The sequence below is a fragment of the Lathamus discolor genome, chromosome 5 (assembly GCF_037157495.1).
Source record: "Lathamus discolor isolate bLatDis1 chromosome 5, bLatDis1.hap1, whole genome shotgun sequence".
NCBI lineage: Eukaryota > Metazoa > Chordata > Aves > Psittaciformes > Psittacidae > Lathamus > Lathamus discolor.
Window position 1 is genome coordinate 95,534,409 of NC_088888.1, and position 21,425 is coordinate 95,555,833.

Here is a 21,425-nt window from a genome sequence, read left to right on the forward strand (position 1 = left end):
ACTGGTTTTCCTCTGTGAGGAATTTCTAAAGTTAAAACAAAATACATTTTAGGTTACATGTTAATAACGCCTTTGTTTAAAATATTTGTAATACAGAGCATGTACTTTTTAATAGTGAATCACCATTAATAACCTTCATTTTCATTACTCACTATATTTATTGTCTAGGTTAGTATTTGAATTATCCTTCAAAATACTTACTAGGCCATTGCTCTGATCTCTGGACAAACTCGTTTTTAGTGGTGGACGTGAGATGAGATGAGAACTGCCAGGGTAATACCTTGGCATGTAAAGATATGGGGCAAAGAATGGCTATGGAAAAAAAAAAATGTAACAAAAGAGGGACAAACAATTACACAAATCAAAATGTAGTAATAAAATAAAAATTATTTCAACAAAACACATCCTTTAGTTGAGTTTAATTAAAGTGAAAATAGCAATTACTAATAGCTTGCTTTATGTTTTGCATTGAACAGCATTCAATCACAAGCTCTGGAGCGAGTTCTTCAAAATCCCTCAGCAACCAATCCCCTTCTACTCTCTACATGGGTGCTCTGGCATTTTTCTCTGGAGAAATAGAGTTGAAGTGAATTTGATAGCTACACTATAACATCTATTTTGAATATGGGCAAAGAATAATTTAAAGACAATTCTGATAATTCTGCTCTTTCTGACATGCTAAGCTCAAAATCAGACGCTCAGTGAAACTCAGAATGATTCATAATACCCAAAAGAATTGTTAAAAAAAAGTGTGATACGTAACAGCACCACCAGAACTTCAGATATTTGTGGTCACCAATCTGAAGGCTTCCACCAATACCAGATTTTATAAATCTATAAATAGATTTTCATAGCAGACAATATATGAGCTTTGTTTGAAATACGTTAATGCATATTGTTCAATACAAATACCATTTTTAAAGGGCAACGTTAATTGTTATAAAACAAAAATATAAAAAAGTAAAACATACATTTTCCCCCACAAATATCAGTAAATTCTTATAATGATTTTTATAACCAGGTACTTTTTTATGCCCTTTTACTAACAAATTTTGAGAAAACAAACACTATCCAAGTTTCCAAAAGTCCCATCAGCACAGCAGTGTAAAGGGTCCAAATAAGAACTTAAAACTTTTAATAAAGTCACTTCTAGAAGATATAGAGATCTCAGAATTTCAAATACACTTCCATTTGACGAAATGACTCCATATGCTCCAATCTTTCAAGTGCTAAACCCAAGCATATAAATAAGTTTTCTAAAATTCACATGCTACCCACTGGCATGCAACGAAACGTGTGTGTGTATGTGTGTGCATAGACGCATGAGCACACATTTGAGAGTTATGAACCTTAAAAGTAATGCAATTAAGAAGTACAAACTGCTTGTCCAATACTGTGAAATTTTGTTTTAACCTGTGAATTTGAGTTTTATTTCAAAAATCTAAGATTTTAATGTCCTTATCAATTCTCTTTTAAGGCAATGTACTGAAAAGCAATAGTCTTTAGAAAAAGCAGAATTATAGCGCTCATTGCTTCCAATTCATTGTGCAGTTATGAAGAAAAAAACAACCCCCAAAAAACCCAACCCAAATGTACAAATCTCAAAACAATGTCTGTATTACAGATTTCTGATGCTTCTATATACAGCATTTTCAAAACTGCATTTTCCAGCTACTTAACAAAACAGAATGTATTATTTGGCTTGTGTTTCTGCACATGACAAGATTCTGATTAGCCCACTGCACCACATTCATTATAAAGAACTTTACGACTCAAGGGCAAATCTACGAGGGAGGAGTACAATTTGTGGAAATAGTCCACTTCAGATTGGTCAATAAGGACTAAAAAACCCCTGCATTCAGAAGCAGCTAGAAACAAACTGAGAAATTCAAGTTTAACTTCTGCATACAGCAGTTACTTAGATGGCGTATGATACAACTATGAATGATTTATGGAGAATACAAATGGTTCTATATCCTTAGGCTGCTAAATGGAGTCTCTCTGCACACTTTCACACAATTACCCACAAAAATTTCATATGCTTTCACAACATATGAAATTATACAATATGCATCGTAACCATTAGCCTAAATGGGGAAGTTTGTTTTTTTTTAAATAGTTAGAAGAACCAATACCTAGCCTTTGCCTTACAGTTATTGGTTAGCATAGGATGGTTCAGAAAATTCACAGATGTAACATAATTTAATTGCCAAAAGGCACAGATTCTATAGTATATTCTGAAAATTAAAATCTATTCAGAAAAAGTTCTAGAGTATTATTTCTAGAGTAATTTAATACCTCAGTTTTCCACTAACAGCTTAAACTGCATGGAAAACCCCCAAGCATGAAATACTTAATGATCATACTGCATTCGAGTGCCCAGCTCTCACTGCAAAGCCTATCCTCTAAAACACATAGCGAGAACCTGTTTGGTGGTTGCAAGTCATCAAACTACAAAGCAATGAAAAAATATTTGGCCAATAGGCAATTATCCCACAGTTCTTTCATAATTTCTAATTATGCCTTGAGCCCACTTCAGCTACTCCACTGTTTCCCAACTGTGGGATTAATTCTCTGTTATAGGCTTAAACTCTACAGACTCAATCTTCATTTGAAGCACAGATATCATGAAAACACAAGATCAGTATAAACACATGATGAGCATAAACCAGTGTAGAACTGCTCTCCAAATCTGCAAATAGGCTGTAAAATGTAAGTGTGGTGTTTATTATTTTTCCAAGACATCAAAGAATTTGCTCAATTTGGTCCTCTTCTGGAAAAAACAGAAGTCTTCACACAGCAGAATTTCTAGTTCCCACCCAGGAAATCCCACTTAGACTTGCCTACTGCTCTGATCTTCCCCATGAGAAGTATGATCTCCACAAAGATACATGATAGTAGTGATTTTGAGAAGCTGAACTTGAATCCAGCTTGTTGCCAGGCCATTAGACAGTGGTAAAATGTGCACGTCCAGTACAGTCCTATACTGAGAGCCAAAGTGCCAAGCTGAAGAGCTGGTAAATAAGACTATTATCTTTCTTTCACAGCTATACAGAGGGAGAATGGGGTTTTAACCAAAAATCAATAGATTATGTCACTGGAAGCTAGCGTAAGAACATCTAAAGAACAAACATACACACATAAAAAAAAAAAAAAAAGTATTTCCTAAAAATATACAGTTATTTTCCCCAGCAGCTCAAAAGGCTTTTTTCTTAAGCACAAACTAATGCTTAAAGACAGCAGGACAGGAACCACTTACTGGTCAGAATAAGGCATCTATCTGCAGAACTTAGAGCATTTTTGCATAAGACCTCAGGCATTTCCGCAGAAGCATGTGAACCTATTAGGTTGTGTCACGCATGTATATGACCAACAATACCTCTCCCAGAAACTTCTACTGAGGAGAACCTACTCTTCAGTTGCTGTTCTTTTTATAAACACCACTGAAGGAAACAACCTTTCAGTCTATATTTCCTACTATTATGTAGTTTTCATCACTTAGTATGTGGTATTCATGAAGGTACCTTTATGACTCCAAGGTAATGAATACAGGTCTCTGTCCATATTTGAAAGTGTGAAACACTACAACCAATTATACCTTAGAAGGGCAGTGTAAAATTTCAAAGACAAAGGTCAAACCAGAAGTATTTTAGCCTTCATCAGGCAAAAAAGAAAGCATGCCTGTAAGCTTGTGTATGCACTTGGTACAAACAACCTGATTGGAAGAACAGCTTATGACTCACCAATAACTGCTTCTGTAATGCTTTTTAGAGCAAAAAACCCATACAAGTTTCAACAACATATCACCCCATACTTGTCATGTACAGTAACACAGGCACAAAAACAGAGCTGCCACACAGTACCTGCATTCTGTATAACACCTACTTTAACAAAACTGAGCTAGTATCAGCATAAAGATTTGTGTGGCAAGCATTTATCAGTGTTGGACTACAAAGTGTATGTCTCAAAGTTATTTTCAACAAAACAGTATATTATCACTATATTGAAGGTACAGAAGAATAATTTTAGAACAGATGACTTGGAAAGCTTTGTGCTACGTGTACTCTTTTCTGTCTTGGTTAACAAACACTGATCTAGGAATAACTGTTTTCTTTCCAGCTTATTAACTTAAACATATACCTATGGTTATATCTACTTGAAGTTGAGACCACTTCCCGTACACAGAAGTAAGCTGTGACTTTTATCAGCTTCCTACTTTTCCCCCCCACCCCCGACAGGACTGCAGAAAAAAAAAAAAAAAAAAGAAGTAAAAAATAAAGTGTAAAAATACTGCACACATCCCACAAAAATAGAAAGTTTAGACTCAATCTGATTACACAGAATTTTCAAGGGACCATGTCCAGGACTTTGTTTTCAGAGGCTCACAAATAGCTCAGAAATGTACTTTTAATGCAATTTTTGTTAATTCCTTTAAACTAGTGCAGTATTGGTTCAGGGAAAAGATCCCAGAATAACTTTAAAAAGAGTCAAAAGGGAAGACAGACATACATTCTTGTGATGTAGGCCCCCACTTGAGTTTCTGTATGTTTTAACCAAAGTCACCAAGAAAAAGCCGGGATCCCTTCCAATGTCTGTGAGCAACTATGCGAACAATTGAGCACAGTTCACCTCACAAAAATCAAAGGAAAAAAACCCAATAATTTTGACCCAAGTGTCTCAAAATTATTTGACCTTTCTTCCCCATGGTAATTTGTTTTTCTGGTGCAGTTCACCACATTTCTCCCCCAGACTACAGTACTGTGAAATTTACCAACATTTGGACTTTTCTCCATGCCTAAATAAAACCTGCATGCGTCTTTTACTATTTTATAGATGGCATCTGCAGTATTACCAAATTAAACCAAAAGAAAGTTAACTGGTTCTCAATTATTTACCCGATTGTAAAATGGATGCTGAGGTCCTGTCATACCGCTATAGTAACTGCTGTGAGGTTGAGGTGATAAAACTCCACTATTGAAAGGTCCATTGAAAGAGGTTGTAGAAGAGCAAGCTGAGGAAGGCTGACTGAACAGAGAGGTCGCTCTAGCAGGTGCTTCATGTAAAGGCAATGTGGGATAAGGAAGTCCTCCAATATTCATTTGATCTCTTGCAGCACGAACATCTGAAAAATAAAAAAGGTAAAAGAGAAAGAGATTTTGCTTGAAGTATTTGAAAAAGTTTTGATTTGTTGCCAATTCATACCAGTACATTTTTGTGTATTTAACTCCAATCAGAACTCATCAAGTAGAACATCAAATGCCATTTGTTGATTTCTCTTGAGGATCACATCTACACAGAGGGCTTTAGGAGACTTAGGACAATTTATAGCATAAATTTATGTAGCGTATTAAACGCCTCTAAACATTCTCTCTCAGAGAGAACATGTTCCAAATCCCAACCCAAATGGGAGAAAATGCAGGAATACATTACGCTAAGTATGTGTCTGATGTGATAGTCAGACCTGTACTGTTTCTGTAGAGATTAACAAGACAGAGCTTGTGAGTGAAGTCAGGCTACCCAATGGTAGTTATCAAGTGCATAGAAGGAAGTTGAATAAAATAACAAAATAGATTCCAGCTGAGGACTGAAGAAAAGTGTCATGACAGAAAAGACAGGCAAAAAGAATCATTAATTCCATAATTCAGTTCCCACCTAGAATACTGACTTGACTCATAAGAATCCTATTTTAAATTCTGTCTTTCTTCATAGCTTTAGCATAACAGGCAGAAATGTTAGGATGGTTTACCCTTACTCTAGAGGCAACTGCAATCCCTAAGATCAGACAAGAAGTGCCACAGCATGTGTCACATCAATCCACAATAGCAGTGAGTGCTCAGAATATTTAATGCCAAGCAAAGTGTTTTTCTGCAGAACAGCACATAGCTGAACCTGACTGCATTTTTTGAGAATGCAAGCAAGTAGAGAGAACTGTGTAACAATCACTGCACAATAAAAAACACTCACACTAGGATGAATCTAAATATAATACTGTAGCAGACTAAAAAGTAACTCACAGGTACCAACTGCATGGGTATCTAGTAGGACATACATCCAAATGGAGATGGTCCACTTTGTTTCACTGGCTTCGGTTCTACAGGATCTTATTGGTGCTATTCAAAATTGTAAACAAAGATCTGGAAGCCAACTTGCATCCGTACTTCTAAAATATCACTGTGTGTATTGGTTTCCTCCATTTGCTAAAGCAGTCTTCAAATCTAAAAGAATGAATTCCTGCTCCAAAAGAGAAGCTTTGGTCTAAGTATGATCTGGCATTTACAGCAAAGCTACTAAGTGGAACTGAATGGCCTGTTACTGAAGTCAAATCAGACAATCCACCGGTCTGATTTGATGAACAAATCAGGATTCTGTGTAACATACAAAGTAGCTCTACCTAAAATGAAAAGAAATAATAATGTCATTTCCCATTTATTTGAGAGGGTACTCACCTGCAATAATTTCTCGTAGCTTGGGATCTAAGTTTACAGTACATGGCAAAAATGTTCTTACATCACGTGCCACAAGAACAGGTGTTCGTGAAGATAAAAACACTTCAAAGTTTCGTATATCTCCATCAATTTCAAGTAGAGGTTCAACATCTTTAGTTGTAGGGATATTCTTTGAAATTCTGGGGAAAAAATTCCATACAACAAATGAGATTTATTAGAGTATGACTTCCATTTGCATAGTGATACTGAAGGGTGAAATACTAGCCCACTTGCATCCATTCTGTTCTCTAGAAAATGAACAGAACCCATAAGAAGCTGCACTCTCTGCAGAAAGAATAATGTAACACTTTTTAACATGCAAAAAATCGCAAATACTGCTAAGTAATGTGACCTGATTGCTTCAGAGAAATCTCAAAGAAGCCATACTGAAGACTGAATTCAGATTGAGAATTTATATATCAGCAACATCAAATCTATATAAGGGGAAGTTAACATCTGTCAACATTAACTTCAAACTTCCATTCAAATTCTGATACCCAATCAGAAATTCCGTGTTAAAAAATCTGTCTTAAGCTAACACTTCTTGTAACAGGAACACTCAGGCATCTTAAAGATTCATTAGAACACAACTGTGCATGATTTCATGGTAAAAAGGGGAAAACCAACTGTCTGCTTCCAAGTTGTTCACCTTCTGAGACAAGAAGCCACTAACAGAGAACAACAATAACAAGGGACATGATCAATATAAGGGACTGCTGATACATTATGACTATTGTCAAGCAATAATGGGTTTTTTTTGTAAGCAGTATTATAAAGGAGAGTTTTAGGAAGGAACAAGGAAAAGGATTAAATGTTAGCCTTGTGGAAGTTTATGAAAAGCTCCTACCAAATGCAACTGATGAAGCCTGACACAGTGGGTCAGATGGACTTACATTATTTGACATGTCACCTCATATCATGATGACTGGTATCTCACCTGATACTAAATGAGAAATTATAGTCTAAATCAAAGATTACTAAAATGAAAAAATGTTTCTCACACCCAGTACAATAAAAATGCAAACAGTGAAAGAATGCACTAAGAATGGTTGACATGGTTATAGTAATGACTATAAAGTGACTATGACAGCACTCCAAATGGATACCAGTGAAGTAACCATGCTGTATTTAAAGTCAAAATAAAAAAAGTATTATGAGAAAAGCAAAACAAAACAAAAACTTCACGTAAATATAAAATTAATGACGCACCTCACTAATTAATGGTTTTCCCCAAAGACACATTATGATCGCAGTTCCATGAGAAGTGGAAAGGGGTGACTCAGCATAGACACACTGACTGCTCTTTGAGCTGCTGTAACTTGCTAAGAAGTTAGCATAGCACAAAGAGTCTTCTCCGAATATTGGATTAAAGCAGCTGCTAGTGCTGTCATGGGGGAAAGGACTGCACTGATGCATGGATGGAGGGAGAAAGGAGCCCCTCATGGACACTCAGTAATGTATCGAAGTGCAACCAAGAATCTCTTACATTAAATAAATACACTCTGATGTGTTCATGGTGAGAAAGAAAAAAATTTCTGATTGTAACTGAACTGTATTTTTAATACAGCTAATGAACTCAGTCCATCATTAGCTAAACAATCTTACTTTGTGTCACAATTTGTTAGCCTTTTGAAAGCAACCATCTTTCATCTTTATTTTTAGATCCTCCGTAAAAAGTAGAATTTTATGTACCATGGGATTACTTCAGAGACAACACTTGCAGATTTACGCAGAGTATTCAGCATTTAATGTTAAAAGAAAGAAAAGAATTGAGGATCAACAGGATCAAGGCTAGATACTTGAAGTAAGCGCAACTCTTCCACATTAAAAATGTATTTTAGCTGTGTGTTAATACTTTGATCCGATCTTTTAGGACAGTCTTGCCCTATACTAATAGTAGAATTAATAAATTCCTATAAATCATACCAGAAAATATCTAAATGGACCATGTACCTAACAGACGCAGGATACTGCCATACAATGTTGTCATTAGCATTACCTATGAGTAACTTTATTCACAATGAGATGTTACTTCCACAGCATTGGAAAATGTAACAAATATAAAGCATAAAAGTAAGTGTAGCTTATTCTAACAAAGGTTCTGATCTTATAAATCATTATGAGATGTCATCCGGATGGCAGTGGGATTATCCACTCTAGGGAAGTTATTAAGGCTTCACAGGCATCAGCCTTAACAGAATAAAAGGTAGTGCTTCTGTAAGAAGACAAACTTGACACCCAGAAGTAGGTTAGTTTCAAAGAACAGAAACCAAACCAGTTCGTTTGCCACCATTGCTTAAAGAAATCTAATGGGAGCTAAAAGTGGTCCTCACCTCAAGGAGTGAATGGCAAAAAAACCAAAAGAACATTGGCAGGATCAGCGTAAAACTTGTGTACTCAACAGAATCTGAGAATTCCACATTTCACATTAATATTTAGCTACCTCCAAGGTTTATTTTGTCTTACAGAAAACTGTGACTAAACTGACTGCAAATGTGTATGATTTTATTCAAACATCAGAAATGTAAAAAAACCCCAAACCCATGAATGCACACTTTAGTCATATATATTTACTGTGAGTATTCTAGACAAGTGTTCAATACTGGCATAATTAAAATTAAGTCACTTTTTAAGTCAGGGACTGAAGAGTTAAAGAGTGGCCTACTTCAACACTTAAATCTAGAAAATAAAAAGCCAAAAGAGAATGTGACATAGATTTAAATAAAACACACAGCTGATGAATCACATGAAACAAATTAGCTGAATTTTAATGCCAGCTCTACTTAAGTCTGAATGCGAACAGTGTTCTGAATACGATGAACAAAGCTACTGTTCAGAAGCCAATAGCCCACTGCTGGTGTGCAGATTGAAGTCTCTATTCTAACCTCCTGAGCTCAATATCTTAAACTACGCCTTTGAAAGAAATATTTATGTAAATGATAATCTTTTGGCAAAGAGCCACAAAAATCATATGTGCCTGTACTTCTCAGATAAAAAATTAAAAGGTTAGCATGTAAAGTACTTTAAGAGCTACTTTTCTAAAATATAAGCACATCGATCTAAAAATAAGCACTGTGAACACCCTATTCTCATTTTGGGGCTAGATTTTCCTGAGGCAGAAGAATTATTCCTTAAATCAGAAACATCAAAAACTGCCAGTGTTACAGAGTGCCTGTTTCCATGAAAAACTACTCGCATTTAAAAGGAATGAGCCCAAAACAGAACATTACATTGACAGAAGAGAACCTTAAAAATTCATTCCACTATTCTGCACATATCCTTTCCATGAGCAGCTAAATTTAAAACCTGCTTTCTGTGTGGATTAAGTTATATTCCAACAATGATGGATTATTTCTGTGTTCTTTTTCCTCAGATAAAAATAATTTAGTATAAGTACATACACATCATCTTATCTTCCGTTCAAGAGACTGTAAATTTGCTCTAAATTTTTTCCAGTTTATGTTCATCTTGCACTCTATGACTGATTTGGAAAATAACCACCATGGTCCGAGAGTGGCTCCAGCACTTAATGTTGCCAGTACAGCTTAGAAGATGCTTGTACGTGACACAGCTTACCTATTCACCACCTACTGCAGGAGATGGTTGCCACTACATGATGCAGTCCTTTATCACTCAACCAGGTGATGGTAAAATGGCCGTAGCATCAACTACCTTCATCCCCTCACTGTGGGTACAGCCTCTTGACTCACTGACTTGACCTCCTGGCTTGAGCTAAAATGTGCCTTGTGGCTGCAAACTACTGGGCTGTTTGCTATCCCTGGTCACTGTCCCTAAACCTGCTCTGATTTTCCTGTTTGACTGCTGTAGGACTGCACCTCCTGCTAGCAAGGACAACACCCTGTCTGTCTTGCTGTTGTCCTCCGCTCCCAGCTTGCTTTCTCTCAAGGCACAGCCTGCCCTGCAGTCTTCTCTCCAAGTCCTCATACTCTGAAGGGCCATTTTCCCTGCTCTTCCCAAACCTCTCTCCCTGAATGAAAAAGCAAAGAAATTCTACAAACTACTCTCTGCAAACCTAAATACTTTTTTTCCCCTCGCGTTTTACAGGAGCAAGTAACTATGTGGACAAGAGTCATTTAACTTTTGCACTCCATAAAAAGCAACAGACCTAATTAATGGTTATTAAATAACAAAGCAACAGAAGGCATAAGCATGAAGGAATGCTTTATATATCATACACCTTTCAATTTTTTCTTTCAATACAGTTGAAGACAAAAATGTTGCTTAAAATAATGAAATAATGTCTCAGTAAAAATTATACAAAACCATATTTTCTAAAAGTTTGATACTGAGAAACAGAAAACTAAAAAAAAAAACTGGGCCAAATATTAATAATACAGTGCTTTGCTCTGAAGTTATTTATCTCGCTCTTCTCATGTCTGTCAGTATAGTGACAGTGCATCTTCATGCATAAGGGTGCATTTTTTTCTGGACTAAAAGCTCTCACACAAAACGCTCCAGAAAATCTGCAGCACTATCAATATATCAAGAATAGTGCTGCAAACACTGTTTAAAATTGAAATTTGCAACAGATTATTTGAAAAAGAGTATTTTCTTATGTACACACTTGTATAAACGCAGGAATAAAAAGTCATCACACACTCAATATTAAAACATAAGGGAATCAATGTTTTATCTTAATAAAGACCAAAGAAAAGAAACCTATAGTTTGATGTATCTATCTAGACAAAATTAGAAACCCCTCAGTGCACACTGAGCCGTAGAGACTTCACTGAACAGATGCAACAACTATCTAAAAACTCCTATTAGCATAGGTATTCAGGAAAGCTTGCTTTGCAAAACTGATTCTGTGCATTCAAGTTATAGCACCACATAAAGCATTTCTTCTGAGTGTTCCTGCTTTTGATCATTTCAGAAAGAAAAATCATTCTGATCCTTAAAAGATTGGTATTTCTTAAACTAATCTCCCACACCCAGTATCATGCACTGTCACTGAGCCATATTAAAAAGGCCTATTTTTAATGCAGTTTTCCAGAATACACCCTATACTGGCATTCTTTATAATTAAAAGAAGTGTTAATACAGTTACAAATTCTTGGATTTCTTCACAGCTCTGCAGTGCTATTTGCATTACAGAAGGCAAAATAATAAAAAAACACCCACTATTTATTACACAGACGGAAAAGCAGCAAAACAGAGTAGCATAGGAGAATCTAAGACTGCTCAAGGGCGCTTTGTAAACAAAAAAGTAATTATGTCCCACTAACTGACAAGCCCAACAAGATCACTCACATAAGTGAAGTACAAGAATACTGTATTATTTTGGTTTGGTATTTCATCACTGAATGTCAGTTACAAAGCTACTTTATGGCTCTATACAGGAATTCTTTTATTCAGTACTTCCATCTGTAGGACTTCAGAAATACAGCAAGTATTCGCAGGTCCTCTAGCATCAGAAATGGCCATGGTTCACCCAAGTCTCCAGCACAAGATTCTTTTCTGTGGTATTTTATGGCAAACAGGTAAACCTTGGGCCCTTCTCCAAAAGTCCATGCAAACACTTCACTAACAGAAGCATGAATTCTACTTGTCAGAGTAAGTCAAAGACTAATCTGTGTTGCAAATGCAAAACAGAAATGGAAGGCAAAAAGTACCAACTGCTATACTATATTAGCTTTAACAGGTTAATAACCAAAATTCAAGTCAACCAGTACCAAAGACATATTACTTCCTTTATACAGCATTTGAAATACCTGATCTATTCCTTATCTTGCTTTCTGAAGCAGCTTCCTACGACAAAGTTGACCTAATGAGGCAATTTCATGTATGCGCACAGGAGCAAGTTGTTGCAAGAATACTAGAGCATCAGCTTCCAAAAGAAGCTGATACTGCATGCTACTGCTCTGTGGTAGGCTTTTATGACAATATGAGACACTGGTCTTTTCTGAATATAAAGCAAGAATTTTATCTCCTTTTTTTTTCCTGAGAATTAGATTATGTCGCATTTATCATGGGGTAAAGGCCGGGATATGGGCCACCAGCAGTACGTAGCCAAGAGACACATTTCCAGCTTATTATCTTACCTGACAATGTTTTCCCTCATTCTCAGGTTTTGAATAAACATTCTACTTCTGACAAAAACATTCAGCAGACACAAAAAGCCACCATCTCTAATTTTATTTCCCAATTTCATCAATTCCCCACAAGCACACAACTCTCATGAACTGACTTAACAGAGATTAAAGTCTACTTCCTTGAAACTGTTCATAGTGTTGCTAAAATTAAAGTTTCTATGTTCTACCTTCAAACAGTATCAACCAGTGGCGCTTGAAGGGATTTGAAATAGGCCCAGGAGCATTTTTTGGAGATGTCATTAATGCACATCTACTATACTGTAAGCATTTAAACCTATGTGGAACATACTGTAGAAATACTACTATAACTCCGTATTACAAAGGTAACTTAAAAAGCTACAAATATTCCTCTGTCTTGTTATGATTAGCTTTTGTTTCAATCCTTTTTTTCCCCCCTAATACCTTTCCATCTGAACTTCCTTCTTACTTGTCACGCCCCCTGGTATTCTTTTTACTTCTCTTCTATGCCTTGCCTCATGTAGGTCTACTCAGTAGACAGTTGGGCAACAACTCCCTACTCCCAAACTGGCATGCTGCCTTTTGACGTTGAGACCACACTATTAGCACAGTAAGAAACACAATAATTTTATGTGCCTTCCGTTTAAAGTAGGAGGCAATAAAAGGAAACTGGAAAACAAAAAGCAGGTTAAATATTTAGAAGCAATGCCTCACTGTGAGGTCTACAAGAATACTGTCTACTTAGAGGAAGTGACTTATTTAAACCTGACCTGGGCAAAAGATGATTGCAGAGAACATTATAACCAGAGTGATGAATGTGGCACCTTCCATAGCTTTTTCATTTCTATAATCACTAAAGAGCTACACTTCTTAAATTAATACATCAATAGACTTTATACAACTTGCAAATCCCTCAAAAGTTAATTTCAACCTTTTTATTAAAAGGTATTTAAACAGTGTCAAAACTGGAATTAACATAATAACCTTCCGAAAAGTTACATTTCAAATGATCTTGCTGAATTTTAACATTGCTGGAGATTTGCTGAAAACATGTAACATACTTTTTAAAAAGAATAATTTAATAGATACTCGTCTAAAGCACTGTAATGAAAAAGTAGACAGATAATGCTTATCTTCAGTTTTTATTTTACTTCTTTTCTTCTTTCTTATGTATATTAACAAAAAAACCTCAAATGATTTAAACAAAAGCTTTTAGCTCAACACATAATTGCAACAAAATTACAATAATTGTACCAATTAAAATAATCCTGAATGAACAGTTTGTCATCTTAATGTTCCAATGGTTTATAGAAGGATCTACTTAATTAGCTGAAATTGCTTTCCAATGTTAGTATCAAATGTCATTTGTTAAAAGTTGAACGATTTCGAAAATAATTTAACAAAGCAATTTTACTAAACACCAAGAACCAACATTTTCTTTTCAGCTGAATAAAGCAAGCAGATGTGTCATCAAATTGCTATAAAAATAAATGAGCCTTTATATGGGGAAAAAATAAATTTTACTACTAGTGCTACAGAATCCTATTTTCTGATTTTTATGAAATAATTTTTTTAATAAAATTATTTCCTATCTTTTATACCTTGGTGGTATTTTTAGTACGCTGTAACTACACCTTCTTAAATTGAAGTAGTAAACAATGAAGTACAAATATTCAACTGTATGTGAAACAGAAAAATGTTTTAACCTAAGTGATTTCCTAATCTGATTCACCATGGGCGTATAACACAAAATACCCGAACTGATCAGTAAAACAGCCACCAATGAAACCACACTACAGAATTCCAAATCTACAGTTATTAACTGCTGTTCCACTTGGAGCTAAAGTAGTTTTTACCAGTTTAATCTGAAAAAGTGAAAATAAGAAATAGAGGATGAGTTATCTGGTAACCTGAAATTAAGTATTTCTCTGGTTACCACTCCTAGAAGTAACTCACTCTGTGGTTGTTTCCAAGAAAGATTAACTTCATTAAAAGGATCAGGGAAAAAGGCAAGCAAAATTACGTACCAGTGCTGAAAATGGAAAGATGACATCTAGAACTGAAGAAACTAAGAAACACCAGCACTTTCCATCACTGATCAATCAGAGCAGATGTATTTCACAAATTATTCCTTACACTGGTGTAAGTTGCAAAATCATTAAAAAAAATAATAAAAAAAATATAATAACTGAGCTATGGCTATCTGAGATCCCTTAGTTCCATACACAAAAAAGAATCCTGAAGAGAAGAAAGCTATTATGTTAATCTTCTATTTGGTGTGTTCTGTCTTGGCACATCATTTTGCCATTCAATTTGCCATCCATCATAGGTAGCCATGCATACATATGTGCACAAATGCTTTACTGCAGAGGTTAAATTAAACCCAAGTGATGGATAAATTATATGTTGCTAAGTTTTAAATAATGGTTACTTACAACTCTGAGGAAAGCACAACCATTTTCTCATCCTGGGAGATATGATCTCCTTTTCAAAAAAAAAAAAAAAAAAAAAAAAAAAAATCGAAGAGTTAAGATTCCTTATTTCCATAGTCTCCTTTAGCTTCCCAAAAAGCATGTTTTCAAGGAGATTAAGTGTAAGGGGGGATTCTAATCTGAACAGACAGCTCATGAGAATTTCTTCTACCCTGAGCCAAGCTCTCATGTTCTAATATTTTGAATGAATATGTAAGCATAGCCATGTCACAGAAATTCAGGGACTAGCTACTATTGGCTGATACCCTCACAAAGAATTGATAAACTCTGTCTTAATGCATCAGTTTGAGCAAAGCCTGGGCAAAGAATGACAGGTAGGACTGTTCCTCATGATATCTAGCACAACAAGCAGAGTAACATCAGAACTAGCCTTTCTCACAGCTTTGCCAGGCAATGGCTAGAATTATATTCAGAAATATATGGAATCTAGATCCTAATCCCATAAGAGGACAATACTTACTACGGATCTACCTAAGTCCTGGGTGAACATTCTATCCCAGCAGTATCCAGATATGATCATAAGGAAATTCTCATGGATTACTATGAACTTCCTACTAGTAAAATTTTACCCCAAGGTGCCTTGCATAACAGGTAGGTCATCAAATTGTTCTGGTAGCCTGTGGTGTGTTCCCTGTCATTTTCTTTTCAAAGGCCAACTGGAACTTTATTATAGTGGCCTGTCTAGACAACTCGTCATGCTTACTAGAAGGTTCTTGCAACCTGCCATATAGCCTGCCCCAGCACTTGGTATAACTAATTGAAACACATCTGTCTTCAAATTAAAGTAGCCTTTGCTTCTGTGTTTTGTGCTGAACCTAGTACTTTCCTCCTGCTGCAAACATGTTCAAACTACACTTATTTGTTCAGGCTTTTTAAGGGCTTCAGCTACTTCAGGATCCTGAACAGGCTCTACATGCAAGGTAAGCACTATGAGACTCAACTGGAGCCTTGCATTAGCAACTCGGAGCATTCGCACTAGCAGAACTCTAGATGATGCAGGAACTTCAGGGGTAAAAATTCGCACCATCCATAGCTTTTCAAGTGTTTAAAATTTAGTCACTAATTTTCTGAATTGCATTCTTGAACTCAAGGGGCATATGCATGCCTGAAGTTCCACTTTCAGCTGTATAAACTGTAACACATGGAACAAACTTTAATCAGTGAAGACAGTCCAGCTGCTAACAGCTTAAAGAAGTGACAAACTGGTAAATCGGCCGTATCTAGAAGAGAGCTCATAGATGAAGGAACTCATCAAGGCCTACAGGCAAGAGGGTTACAAAATTACTTTAGTTACTTCTAGGAACATCTTCCAAAAGACAAAGTACTGCAGATTTTGGTTTCTGCCATGATAAGGACATAAAGAGGTAAAATGTCTTCAGCAGATTATCTTATTTAGGGAGTAAACATAATGAGGAAAGGGAGACAGAAGACATTCCCTCCCACACAATTAGCTTTAACAGCATGATTTTTATCAACAAGGTGGCAATATCAAATCACTGCAATCTACAGACTTGGGCAGTGAAAAATACCAAGAAACAAAGTAAGATGACTAGAACTCAATCAGAACCTCAAACTGAAATGAAAAACTAAGGCCTTGAGGGAAAAGAAATAAATTAATCAAATGTCTTAGATGCAGAAGACCTGAGAATCAAAAAAAGAGAGGAGAAAGTATTCAAGTGAAACTGGGAGTCCTCACTGCATGGGGAATTGGACAGTGATGATATTCACAGCACACTGATGTGAGACGAGGGCTTTCCTCATCCTCTTTACTATCTGTTCTGCACTGGTACAACCTTTTTGAAATGTGATGACTAGAATCTCAGAGGATATAATACAGTAGATATAATACCTTCCTGCTTTATATTGATTTGCTAGTACCTCCTGATGATACTTACATTTTCTGACCGTTGTTGAGCACTGAATGTATTTTTCTAGAGAAATCAAAGATTTGTGAATGTCTTTCCTCAGTGCAGATTTTTAGCCCATTACTATGCTAGCAGGCTTATAGATGAGATTGGTTTTGACAGTACATTACAAAACCTATATCCACAATAACTTTAATCAGCAATTTACTCAAAGCTACTTCCACAGCCCTCTGTGAAACAGCTGCCCTGGTTATAACCCCACCACATTGCATCTTCTGCCCCTGCCACACAGTTTACATGTATGTCAGAGAGTACAAGTATTATCTTTGGAAACCTTACACACAAGTTTCTCACGAGACACTCCTATCTTTAGCTTCCTTCTTTCATGTTCCTGAGGCAATCTTCCCTGTTACTACCTTAAATTTTAATATGTTGAAATGTTCTTAATCAAGACCTTGCTTAAGATTCCCAGAATTTCAAAATACTACATTGCTTTCTTCACACGCTTACTGACTCTGCTGAGAATTCAGTTTCTTGAAAACATTTCTCTACAAAAGTCCCAGTGACTTTCCCCAGTATATCATTTATTTAGATCTGGCACTGACATTTACTCTGGTGTCATTTAGTCTTCGCAAGAAACCACATTCCCATAGCTGGCTAATTTACAAGTCTGAGAAGTGTCAGTTGCAAACATTCAACAGAAACTTGCTTTAATCTGACAACTTAATTCTCTTACAAAGTCATTTACAGAAAGCCTACATATTTTATCCCACTTCAGGGCTTTTAAAATTTGCTTGTTGCAACTTCTGCAAACCACTTTGGCATTACACAAAACTGACAATAGGAAGACTCTTTATAGCAACATGAAAGAGAATGCAGCACAACATAAATGTAGATAAATATTAACTGTATGTCACAGTTATAAATAAAATGGTAAAAATAACTGAAGTAGACCAGGATGGAGAAGTGGGTAATGACAACTGTGGGCTTGACCACAGAGCAACCTAAATACAAAAGGGGAAGGAGAACACAATAGGCAAGGTATAAGAACTAAGAACCTGGCGAGGAGAGAGACTACATGAAAATCCTTATAATGAGATGACTTGAAAAGGCAACACATAAACCCAAAGGAGTAAATGCTGGTGTCAATACCAGCTGGAAAGCTAAACCAAGCAAAGATCCAGATCACCAAAGAGAGAGACTGGAAATGAGAGGATCAAAGTGAGATGATACAGCAAGCGGGTTTAACAAATAGGAAGAGTAAAAACATTTTTCTCCAGAATCCAGACTGAAAGCCAACAATGCAGACCCAGAAACTTTTTTATTTTCAAAATCTGCCACAATTACATAGCACAGCTTGTTCTCCTCTATGAAAGAATTACAACACAGCATCTCCACCTGTTACGAAGACAGAAGTCTAAGCAACTCCAATTCATAAAGACTGCTCAGAGAGATGTGCCTCTGCCACAAACTGAACCTTAATTTTGGTTCGGGGTTTTTTTGCTTGATTTGTTTTTCATTTTAAGACCCTGGGAAAATGTTGCCCGTATAACATATAGTAGGTCCTCCCATCTCTGTACTGCATGAACCAGTAAAGATACACTACTCCTGAAGGTTTCATACTTCCCTCAATAATCTTTCACAATAAGAATACATTAGTCAGCTTTTATTTTTTTTTAAGGAAAAAATTGAGGCATAAGGATATGGGTAATTTATTTAGTAACCAAACTGAGATATCAATTTTTTTTCAGAGTACTCCACCAACTGAAAGCAGAGCTCTCACTAGCTTCAGATACAGCTGAAGAAAGAACATTTACTAGTATCAGCCTACAGAACCATAAGCTGTATACCACCTTCCAGCAAAGCACAAATACCATCAAAGTGAAAGGTATAGCAAAGGTGACTAGCACAGCATCCTACAAACTCTGATGAACAGTTCTAGACCAGCTTTCAATTACCTTAGTTTTCCTATTGGATTCTTTCCTATTGCACTGAGATATGTCAGAAAAGAGCCCTCCCCATTACCACACAGCCTGCCTATGCAGTTTGCAAAATTAAATTCGGGACATCACAAGACAGGAATCTCATGGAGGCAAAATGCATATATAGAGGGAACTAACTGCAGGGAATTAAAGAGGCTACTTTTACTCTTTAATTTCTTGATCTTGACTATTTGATTCTTTTGATTTTACTGTACTTTTTGTACATTGTGGAGGAATTTCTTATTCTTTAAAATAATAAAAACCAAAGCATCTAGTGAAAGAGATCACTAATGTGAAATACGAACAGAGAACAAGCTAAGACAAACAAGCAAACACAAGCTGGGAGTTACGCTGGACAGTCATTCTGCTGGTGCCACCTGCCGGCACACCACTACGACGCACCCAGGTACCACGCTTCCCTCACGCTGAATCACACTGCCTGCAGTATCAGCAGTATTGGTAGTGAAAAGCTGGATATAATCTGCCTCCGAAGACACAGCAGTGAAACAGCATGGGGTTTAATATCACTTCTCATTTCCTCAGTGCACACACAAATTACCTACTGTAACTCTTCAGCTGAAAGTACCAGTAACAGATCAATCCATTGTGTTAAACCTCTGCCCCGCAGTCAGCGGTTAAGAGCACAACAGTGTTCCCACTGCAAGATTCCTACATTTTTTAGCACATGGGATTTTACAAATTGGAAAAGTAACTCTAATATCAAAGCATTCTCCTTATACAGAGAATGGGATCAGGAGTGAAACTCCTACACTTAACAGAGAACCTACAAGATTCCTTTCATCCAAGGGAGATGTCCAAGCAGACCCCTCTCCCCTGACACACTTGAAACATCAGAAATGCAGAAAAAACAAAGAAGAATTTGCAGCAGTACAATAAAAAGTAGTTTGGCACAAACTATTCAATACTAGGAAATTATATTCTTGTTCCTGTGCTAAAGTACCAATATATATATATGCATATATATAAAAAAATCCTTGCAGAGTAACAGGCAGCGAAGAAGTAACACAAACTCAGTATAGGAACTGAAGCTATAAAGGTATCAAAATCTGTTAGCTATTTATGAGACTCCAAAAGGAAAAGCTGCTCTATAAAAGTAGAAAACAGAAACTGAAGTTTTAAAAGAAGAATTAAATAACTCTAGTTTAAACTGATACAGAAACAGATATTCAAGCCAAGTGACTTCAAACTGCTGCAGATAAAAAGAATAATAATGACACAGAAAGGATTATTTTTGATAAAACAGAATTTTTAGAGCATTAGATAATACTAGAGAGTTCAGAGACCTTTTCATATTCAGCATACGGTAAAGATCATAACCTGAACCACCACAGATGAGATTTCAGCTGTCACTACATCAGCAGTTATATATTTAGCTCCTTACACAGGTCAACAGAACTGGCTGGAAGACATCAACTCTTCCTGAGCATGAGGCAATGTTATTATTATGAACCTTTTTATTTTTGTAGTTAAGCAGTCAAAGAAACTCAAGTCTTACAGCTTTATCTTTTCCATATAAAATGATTCTGGTGGTATTTTTTGCTAAAGAGACTCCTGAATACTGGTCCTCTTTTCCTTGTTTTCCTGGTATTTCAGGAAGAATACTAACAGCTTTACTTAAAAGATCATTACCTTCCCTTCTTCAAGATAAGGTACAAGTTCTTCACTGTTTCTTCACATTACAGATCCTAGTTTGATAACACAAGTACATATATAAAAGTATTAATACGTTTATAACTGTCAATTATGATTTGGCACTCAAGTGGCTACATTGCTTCCAAACACAACCTGCATAGCAAGAGGCCCAAGAACATAGCATGAGTCATGGATCTTCTCCACACCTGAACTAATAAACCCTGACACATTCCAGTTGGCAGCGAGTATCAACAGTTCAAGTGTCAGTAGTAACAACAAATAATCCAGAACCTAAATAAATCATTCACATTCAATTGTCCTTTCCTTCTCCCCATGTTAGTTTACTAAAATTTTAACATTAGTTTATACTGGAATACATAGTACCAACTTAAGAGAACAATTCAGGTCTCTAATACCTCCTTTGGCTTATTAGAAAATATAATTGTCGTTATATCTTGAAGATAGAAGCTTTGGACTTTGATCACTACAAAGAAATGTATTACTGTTGTTGCTAATAATCAAAATACTGTAATGAGTTTGTGCAATAAATACTGAAAATACAAAATTGTGAAATATGCCATATGGCAAATCTAAATAAAGAGAACTGAGAAATATCTACAGCAAGGGTACTGGAAAGCATGACAGGAGAGGGAATCCCTGATGATTTTGAATTATTTTATTTACCTGATCACATAAGCATTTATGACACCAGCTGTCTAAACCCACAATGGAGAGGCAGGTTCCCATTGCTTTATATGTAATGTCACAGGTATCTTACAGAAAAAATGCAAAGCCCAGAAACTGGATCCATTCTCTAGAGGAAAGTGTTTTCTAATCCTGCACTTACTTATCTTGGAAGATAAAATTTTTCAGAAAT

The 21,425-nt window shown here is 36.1% G+C and overlaps 1 protein-coding gene across 3 annotated transcripts in view; it reads right to left on the reverse strand.

Annotated features, from left to right (window-relative positions):
- Positions 1-21,425, reverse strand: part of KIDINS220 (kinase D interacting substrate 220) — a 77,728-nt gene that overhangs the window by 15,558 nt on the left and 40,745 nt on the right. For 2 of the 3 annotated variants that reach the window (XM_065681581.1, XM_065681582.1), the window contains 3 exons: positions 6,447-6,625; positions 4,896-5,122; positions 202-312 (listed from right to left, as the gene is read on the reverse strand). In XM_065681581.1, coding sequence (XP_065537653.1) covers positions 202-312; positions 4,896-5,122; positions 6,447-6,625 — 517 coding nt within the window. The remainder of the gene's footprint in view (positions 1-201; positions 313-4,895; positions 5,123-6,446; positions 6,626-21,425) is intronic. The other variant, XM_065681583.1, reaches the window with a different exon arrangement.